The 9,330-nt window shown below is 41.6% G+C and overlaps 1 protein-coding gene across 3 annotated transcripts in view; it reads right to left on the bottom strand.

Moving 5' to 3' along the window:
• The window catches only part of col11a1a (collagen, type XI, alpha 1a), a 243,243-nt gene extending 238,877 nt beyond the window's left edge, over nucleotides 1–4,366 (bottom strand). For all 3 annotated transcript variants that reach the window (XM_061965881.2, XM_061965879.2, XM_061965880.2), the window contains exon 1: nucleotides 4,040–4,366. In XM_061965881.2, the coding sequence (XP_061821865.1) occupies nucleotides 4,040–4,148 (109 nt within the window). In that variant the 5' untranslated portion in view covers nucleotides 4,149–4,366. The remainder of the gene's footprint in view (nucleotides 1–4,039) is intronic.
• Between the last annotated feature and the right edge of the window lie 4,964 nt (nucleotides 4,367–9,330).

The following is a 9,330-nucleotide window of genomic DNA, read 5'->3' on the forward strand; positions in this document are numbered from 1 at the left end:
ACCGCAGTAAGACCGGAGTGTACTGCTGCTTCATTACAGACGTTGGCTGGTACACAGAGGAGGACCTTTTCACCTGCAGATCCCTGGGACTCTAATAATATCTGCGGGAAGAATGCCTCTCTGTCCATACCCCCACTCTCACTCTTGCCTCCCGGAAACTTCCAAACCGCTGTCCTTCGCCATCGGCTGAAACAAGGCCGCTTTATGCAGGTGTTACACCGTACCAAGTGGGGACCTCATTAACTGTACTATAATATGATCCAGTGTTGCATTTAAGTGATCAGTTTCTTCCCCCTTGACCACACCTCTATGGTTTTAGGTCGGTGACGGCTTCAAGAACCAAAAAAAACGCTAAAACCAAAGAGCTCGGTTCGCTGCTTAGTTTCCCTTTTAAGCCCGTTACGGGGCAGATGACTGTAAAAATGCAAGCTTTGTCTTGTGGAATGCACATCTGAACCTGCGCCCCGAGGGCTGAGAAAACGTGTCAGTACACTACTAGACGGAGAGGGCACCCTGCAGGAGCGGCTTCGGCTGCCATAAAGCGCACTGAGAGGCCTCGAAACCGGATGAACCCGACAAAAGTCTGTCCGTGATCTGAGTCCTCCTGGGAACCAAGGTCTGTTCCTACACATTTCCCAAGAATCACCCTGCTACGCATGTCTACAAAAGTCCACTATTTGGAAAAATGGTTCCAGTTAATAGTAATCCCTAACCCCGACTTGCAACCTGTGCGGCTGAGGGCTCGGTCCGCGTCTCCTCCTTTGAAGGGCTTTGAAATCATAGGGAAGTGCAGCAAGGACAGTCATCAAATAACTGCTCTACCACTTAGAGGGGGAAGCGTTCCCACACAGGACACACATTGTCTCGCACCAGGACCGACGGAAAAACGTCTAAGTGCAAAGTTGAGAGGGAGAGGAGCCGGGCAACCACGGTGGAGGAGGGTCTGGGGGGGGTGTGGTCCGCTTTTGGCCTTCAGTGTGGACCAGGCCACTGTGGTGATAGGGTGAACCCTCGCATGATGACAGGTCCACCAAGACTGCATTAATATTAATACTAGAGGCACTCATTGTCCGTTAATTTTACGGTATTTTATATGTACTTTTCCCGGCAGGCATTGATACAACGTTGATTGTGACGTTGAAGTAAATTGGGACAACGTTGACGTCTAACTTAGGATTCACGTTGTTGGTTGGGAAATGACCAAAATTCAACGGTCAAATCAACGTCAGAACCCGACGATGATTTAACGTCGTCAAGAAGCATGTTGTTTCAACGTTGTATTTAAGTTGTAGAATATTGGTTAAGAAATGACCAAATTTCAATGGTCAAATCAACCAGAACCCAACATTGTCAATAACCATGTTGTTTCGATGTTAGGTTTAAGTTGTAGAATATTGGTTGGGGAACTGACCACATTTCAATGGTCAAATCAACCAGAACCCAACATTGTCAATAACCATGTTGTTTCGATGTTAGGTTTAAGTTGTAGAATATTGGTTGGGGAACTGACCACATTTCAATGGTCAAATCAACCAGAACCCAACATCCTCAATAACTATGTTGTTTCGATGTTAGGTTTAAGTTGTAGAATATTGGTTGGGGAACTGACCACATTTCAATGGTCAAATCAACCAGAACCCAACATCCTCAATAACCATGTTGTTTCGATGTTAGGTTTAAGTTGTAGAATATTGGTTGGGAAATGACCAAATTTCAATGGTCAAATCAACCAGAACCCAACATCGTCAATAACCATGTTGTTTCAACGTTATCTTTGAGTCTCTCAACGCCAGGACCTCATTCAACAAGATCTCAACGTTGTTTCAATGTCTTGTGCCTGCCGGGTTAATTACATAGCCTTCATGCCATTTGTCATTAACGTCTAAATTGAGTATAAGTGATTCCATCCATCCATCCATCCATTTTCTACCGCTTATTCCCTTTGGGGTCGCGGGGGGCGCTGGAGCCTATCTCAGCTACAATCGGGCGGAAGGCGGGGTACACCCTGGACAAGTCGCCACCTCATCGCAGGGCCAACACAGATAGACAGACAACATTCACACTCACATCCACACACTAGGGCCAATTTAGTGATTATATGATAAATTCCATAATAAATTGTTATATTTCTTTCACCCTTCTTGGTGAGATGCTTCAAAATAAGGTGGTAGTTTTTGGAAAATACCAGCAAACTTATTTGTATGCAAAGACGTCAATGGAATAATACTTAGTATACCTTTCGAGGTGTGACGATAGCGAATAAGTCGAATCTTTTGACGGCTCTTTTACGTTAACGATGAGAACCGAGTCCCAGTTGCTAGCCATTTGTCTTGTTGTATAAATATTTATATATACGTGTCGACATATTATTCCTATTTATTATTTGTATATGTTTCTGTATTTCCACAATCCCGGCAGACACAAGACCATTGAAACAACGTTGAGAACTTGTCGGATTAGGTCCTGACGTTGAGCAACGCAAACATAACGTTGGAACAACGTGCTTTTAGACGTTTAATCAATGTTGGGTTCCGACGTTGAATTTTGGTCATTTCCCAACCAATATTCTACAACACAAATACGACATTGAAACAACATGCTTTTTGACAATGTTAAATCAACGTTGAGGGGTTTTGGACGTTGATTTGACCATTGAAATGTGGTCATTTTCCAACCAATATTCTACAACTCAAACTTAACGTTGAAACAACATGCTTTTTATTGACGTTTAATCAATGTTGGGTTCTGACGTTGATCTGACCATTGAAATTTGGTAATTTCCCAACCAATATTCCACAACACGAATACAACATTCTTTTTGACAATGTTGTATAAATGCCGGGTTCTGACGTTGATCTGATCATTGAAATTTTGGTAATTTTCCAACCAATATTCTGCGACTCTGACCTAACGTTGAAACAACAACAATTTCCATCAGTAAAGTATGCTTTGGAGGGATGACTAAATTTGAATGATTCCGATCCAAATGTAAAACAATATTAAATACAACAATTTGATTAATAGAGCAATCTTTATAGTCTCAGTGTATTTTCGGGGGAAATAATGATATTTATGCTTGCTATGAACTGTATTCTTTTTTTTTTAAACACATCAACATTAAAATTGCACTTTTAAATGAATAGAACATGTTTGTAAACGCACCACCGCTCTCATGTACGCTCAATTGCAGTGACCATGCGGAAAACGAGTTCCGGGTACTCCATGCGGTCCAAATGTTCTGAATAACTACGATGAATCGAAGCGACAGAATACAAATGGAAGCGTTTTTTCCAAATCGATGAATCGACACATCCCAACATTTTTTGAAGGATTCTTTAAAAAAAGGAGCCTTTTCTAACACTTAAATTGGAACAGAATAGAATAGAATAGAAAGTACTTTATTGATACCTGGGGGAAATTCAGCACCAATAATTATAAATAATATAACATAATATATATATAACATATAATATATAAATAATATAAATATATTCTACATTTAAGTGCAGTCAAGGAACATATGCATTATACAGTCTGATGGCTGTCGGTATCTTGTTTGCGAAAAATGTTAATACTGCAAAATAAGTTCGAAATACTTAAATAAAAATATATAAACATGTAAATTAATCAAAAAAAAAAAAAAAAACAGAAAAAGAAAAAGAAAGAAGTGGGAAAAGTGTATCTATATCATTACCAGTATCGATATTGGTCCTTACCATGAATTGATTAACGTGGACAAGTTGAAAACTTATTGGGGTGTTACCATTTAGTGGTCAATTGTACGGAATATGAACTGTACTGTGCAATCTACTAATGAAAGTTTCAATCAATCAATCAATCAATCAAATCGATATTTGGATCGACCCGCCCACAACACATACGATGACAAAACCAGTTTATTTTGAAGTGAATATCGATTCCCGTGCGTCAAAGCGGTTTGGGATGACTTTGATAAGGTGAAGTGAAAAGTGGCCCCCAAGGGCCAATAAACTCGAGTGTTTTATTGTGTGGTTTTTTTTTCTTTTTTTGAATGTCTTACCTGCCGTGGACGCCTGTAGAAGCAGGGTAAACGTGAGCAATGTCGTGACAGTGGAATCCATAAGCCACCTTTTCGTTTTCCACCTGGTGGACCACCTCTGCATCTCCATGGTCGCAGTCAAGCCTCAGTGCGACTTTTCAAGGTTTTTGGTTTTTTTTTGCTTTTGGTTCTTAAAGTCACGTCCCTTCCACGAGTGTGCTAGAAGAAAGCCATGAGTGGGGAGTTCTAAACGCCTCTTCTGTCTTGCAGCCACCGTGGGGGCCCCCTTATCCTCCGTTCCCGGGCTCTGACCAAGGCGCGCCGAGTGCAGTGGCTTCACTTGCTGGGTCCACGGGCGAGGAGGAGGGCCGGGCAAAGATCCTGCGCGCACCGCAGCTCCGTTTACACTTGCGGGGCAATGACAGAAGGGGAGAAACCGGGCCCCCGATTAGCAAATCACGGGGCTGGAAATTCTCCCGTGGGTCCCTCCCATCGTCAAAAGCCCCTGCGGCGCGCGGCGCTTTCGGGTCCCCCGCGGCGCGCGCCTGAGAGGGGACGGGCGAAAGACAAACACGCGCAAAAGTTGCGCGTCGTGGACCTTAAAAAGTGTACGCCGCCACGAATGACACTAACGTGATTTGCGTGACCGTGATGACGATCTGTTTGGTCACGTGACTAAACTTGGCAGTTTTTCTAAACGTGTGAGATACCAAAGATATGAGGAATTCTCTTTAAATTGTGTACCTTTTCATGCATATTTTTATGTCATAGGTTTTATTTGATCTAGTTGTATTTATTAGTATTTATATGATCTCTTTGTATTTATGTTGGTTGATTTATTTATTACCTGGAAGTATGGGGAAAATAAATATTTGAGCTAAGTTTTAATTTTTTTATGGCATTAGAAAATGGATGGATGGATGGATGGTTTTATTTGATCTACTTATACATATTATTTCTATTATCTATATATATTTTTTTTTAATTGATTTATTCATTACCGGGAAGTATGGGAAAATAAATATTTGAGCAAAGTTTTTTAAAATAATTTTATGGCATTTAATCTATTTATATTTATTATTATTTATATTGTCCATTTTTTGTATTTTTTTTTTGTATTTATTACCTTAAAGTATGGGGAAAATAAATATTTGAGCTAAGTTTTAATTTTTTTATAGCATTAGAAAATGGATGGATGGATGGATGGTTTTATTTGATCTCCTTATACATATTATTTCTATTATCTTTTTTTTTTTTAAATTGATTTATTCATTACCGGGAATTATGGGAAAATAAATATTTGAGCAAAGTTTTTTTTATAATTTTATGGCATTTAATCTATTTATATTTATTATTATTTATATTGTCCATTTTTGTATTTTTTTTTTAATTTATTACCTTAAAGTATGGGGAAAATAAATATATATAATAAGGTTTTTATTTTTTATACCCTAGGTTTTATTATTATTTATACTATTAATTTTTTACTTGTTTAATTTATTTATTTATTACCTGGAAGTATAGGGGAAATAAATACTTGAGCTAAGCTTTTATTTTTTATGGCATAAGCTTTATGTTATTCATTCGCTACTTTTGTTTTATTTATTATTAACTGGATGTATGAGTATTTTTTTAAAACCCTAAACGTTATTTAAATGGCACTTGTTTTTAATGTCAAACAGTCTAATGCACAACTCAAGACTCATAATTTTATCTGGCCCGCAAACACCTGGAAATGACACGTGTTAATAAAGTACTTCATATTTTCTTACTAAATGTAATTGACTTTTTTTCATTTTGACATAAAAAATATACATACTACTTGAAATTGCATACCTTTTAAACTTTAATAGTATCCAATATTGCAACAAATATTACAGTATATTATCATACTTTCCAAAAAAAATTTGTCAAAATAAAAATAAATAGAAATACTTAACTTTACAGCAAACTACACATCAAATTAATAAAAATGACAAAACATTTTACGGTGTTCTTTAGAGCATATTACTGTAAATGGAAAAAAAACAGCAAGTTTTTTGCCTAAAAATTCTGTTAACTGAGCTGCCAGTTTTTGACTGAAAAATCTACGGCTGTTGTTTTTAACGGTGCATTACTGTAAATGGAAAAAAACAATATCTTTACGGTAGAAATTCTGGCAACTAAGCTGCCAGCTTTTTCCGCAAAACCCCTCCAAAAAACAGGGGTACTGTTTTTCCATTTACCGTAAAATGTTGTAAAAAAAATAAATAAATCAAAAACACTATTTTATTTTATAGTAAAATGCTGTAAATGTCTACTTAAAACAATTTATATAATTAATAATGAAATCCAAAGGCAAATTCATACATTATTCACTCTGATTGGAGCCATAACTGCCATGTGGCCCTCAATTTAAACCACTTTGACATCCCCGACTCTGCAGCATCGCGTGGACATCGGGGGCAGTACCTCTGGATTGGCAGACCGGGGTGGTGGTTCCTCTCTTTAAGAAGGGGAACCGGAGGGTGTGTTCCAACTACCGTGGGATCACACTCCTCAGCCTTCCCGGTAAGGTCTATTCAGGTGTACTGGAGAGGAGGCTACGCCGGATAGTCGAACCTCGGATTCAGGAGGAACAGTGTGGTTTTTGTCCTGGTCGTGGAACTGTGGACCAGCTCTATACTCTCGGCAGGGTCCTTGAGGGTGCATGGGAGTTTGCCCAACCAGTCTACATGTGCTTTGTGGACTTGGAGAAGGCATTTGACCGTGTCCCTCGGGAAGTCCTGTGGGGAGTGCTCAGAGAGTATGGGGTATCGGACTGTCTGATTGTGGCGGTCCGCTCCCTGTATGATCAGTGCCAGAGCTTGGTCCGCATTGCCGGCAGTAAGTCGGACACGTTTCCAGTGAGGGTTGGACTCCGCCAAGGCCACCCTTTGTCACCCATTCTGTTCATAACTTTTATGGACAGAATTTCTAGGCGCAGTCAAGGCGTTGAGGGGATCCGGTTTGGTGGCTGCAGGATTAGGTCTCTGCTTTTTGCGGATGATGTGGTCCTGATGGCTTCGTCTGGCCAGGATCTTCAGCTCTCACTGGATCGGTTCGCAGCCGAGTGTGAAGCGACTGGGCTGAGAATCAGCACCTCTAAGTCCGAGTCCATGGTTCTCGCCCGGAAAAGGGTGGAGTGCCATCTCCGGGTTGGGGAGGAGACCCTGCCCCAAGTGGAGGAGTCCAAGTCCCGAGGAGTCTTGTTCACGAGTGAGGGAAGAGTGGATCGTGAGGTCGACAGGCAGATTGGTGCGGCGTCTTCAGTAATGCGGACGCTGTATCGATTCGTTGTGGTGAAGAAGGAGCTGAGCCGGAAGGCAAAGCTCTCAATTTACCGGTCGATCTACGTTCCCATCCTCACCTATGGTCATGAGCTTTGGGTTATGACCGAAAGGACAAGATCACGGGTACAGGCAGCCGAAATGAGTTTCCTCCGCCGGGTGGCGGGGCTCTCCCTTAGAGATAGGGTGAGAAGCTCTGCCATCCGGGGGGAGCTCAAAGTAAAGCCACTGCTCCTCCACATGGAGAGGAGCCAGATGAGGTGGTTCGGGCATCTGGTCAGGGGGCCATGGGGAAGACCAAGGACACGTTGAGATGACTATGTCTCCCGATGACTATGTCTCCCGGCTGGCCTGGGAACGCCTCGGGATCCCCCGGGAAGAGCTGGACGAAGTGGCTGGGGAGAGGAAAGTCTGGGCTTCCCTGCTTAGGCTGCTGCCACTGCGACCCGACCTCGGATAAGCGGAAGAAGATGGATGGATGGATGGACATCCCTGCTCTAATGCGATTCAGTTCTCTCTCTACAAATATACATTTTTAACATTATGTGTAATATTGGGCTTCACGGTGGCAGAGGGGTTAGTGCATCTGCCTCACAATACGAAGGTCCTGAGTAGTCTTGGGTTCAATCCCGGGCTCGGGATCTTTCTGTGTGGAGTTTGCATGTTCTCCCCGTGACTGCGTGGGTTCCCTCCGGGTACTCCGGCTTCCTCCCACCTCCAAAGACATGCACCTGGGGATAAGTTGATTGGCAACACTAAATTGGCCCTAGTGTGTGGATGTGAGTGTGAATGTTGTCTGTCTATCTGTGTTGGCCCTGCGATGAGGTGGCGACTTGTCCAGGGTGTACCCCGCCTTCCGCCCGATTGTAGCTGAGATAGGCTCCAGCGCCCCCCGCGACCCCAAAGGGAATAAGCGGTAGAAAATGGATGGATGTATGGATTATTATTATTGCAGGTGGGCCTCTAATCCACTCATCATATGGCATCAAAGAGCACAGACATGGGAAGGAAAATAAATGATGGTTCGTCTGTTAAAATAAAGGAAATACGTGGGTGGTTAAACATGGATGGTCCTGTTATACGCTCAAGGGATATAACAAGGGTTCACTTTAAGACTGGTGGAAGAAGATTAGTAAATGTAACATTTTTCCCCTCAAAAGCTTCAACACTTATTAGGCATGAATTAGTTTGTCTATAACACAATGACTACTATCATTTACAGCAGGACTGCATGTATTATGTTGAGTTACTCAGTGGATTTTAGTTGGTCAGTCATTTTTTGTATAAACAAAACACAATAAGACAAAACGCACATCTCGACAAACTCGAGGAAGGATTCGAAAGGTTGAAGCATCCCTGAGTTCTTGATCTGGGGGCAGTTCAGAGGACAGTCGGATGTGTTGCCAGTGAAGGGTTGGACTTGACTCGGCTCCGGGTTTGAGGGGAAAACACTATCAGATGTGTGATCCTTGATGGCCCCGGGGCATAAAAGAAAGGGTGAAGGGTGGTTTTCCTGGGATGAAGTGCTCATAAAGAAATATCCTGTCCTCTTGCATGAGTTAGGCAAAGTCAACTTTATATTCATGTGACGGCGTCATATCTGTTTTACATGAAGACATTCCACGTAAAGGCCGTTTCCTCTCATAAAATGCGTTTTCATGATGTCTCTTTTTGCGACCGTGCACTTAATTAGTCTGATTTCTCAAATAGTTATTACGCAAAGTCAACTTTATATTCATGTGACGGCGTCATATCTGTTTTACATTACGTAAAGGCCGTTTCCTCTCATAAAATGTGTTTCATGATGTCTCTCTTTGTACCCTGTGACTTAATGGACTTAATATAAAAAGTAGTGGGATTTCTCAAATAGTTACTGCGCAAAGTCAACTCTATATTCATGTGACGGTGTCATATCTGTTTTACATGAAGACATTCCACGTGAAGGCCGTTTCCTCTCATAAAATGTGTTTTCATGATGTCTCTCTTTGCGCCCTGTGACTTAAT

Source organism: Nerophis lumbriciformis, linkage group LG07 (assembly GCF_033978685.3).
Source record: "Nerophis lumbriciformis linkage group LG07, RoL_Nlum_v2.1, whole genome shotgun sequence".
Lineage (NCBI taxonomy): Eukaryota > Metazoa > Chordata > Actinopteri > Syngnathiformes > Syngnathidae > Nerophis > Nerophis lumbriciformis.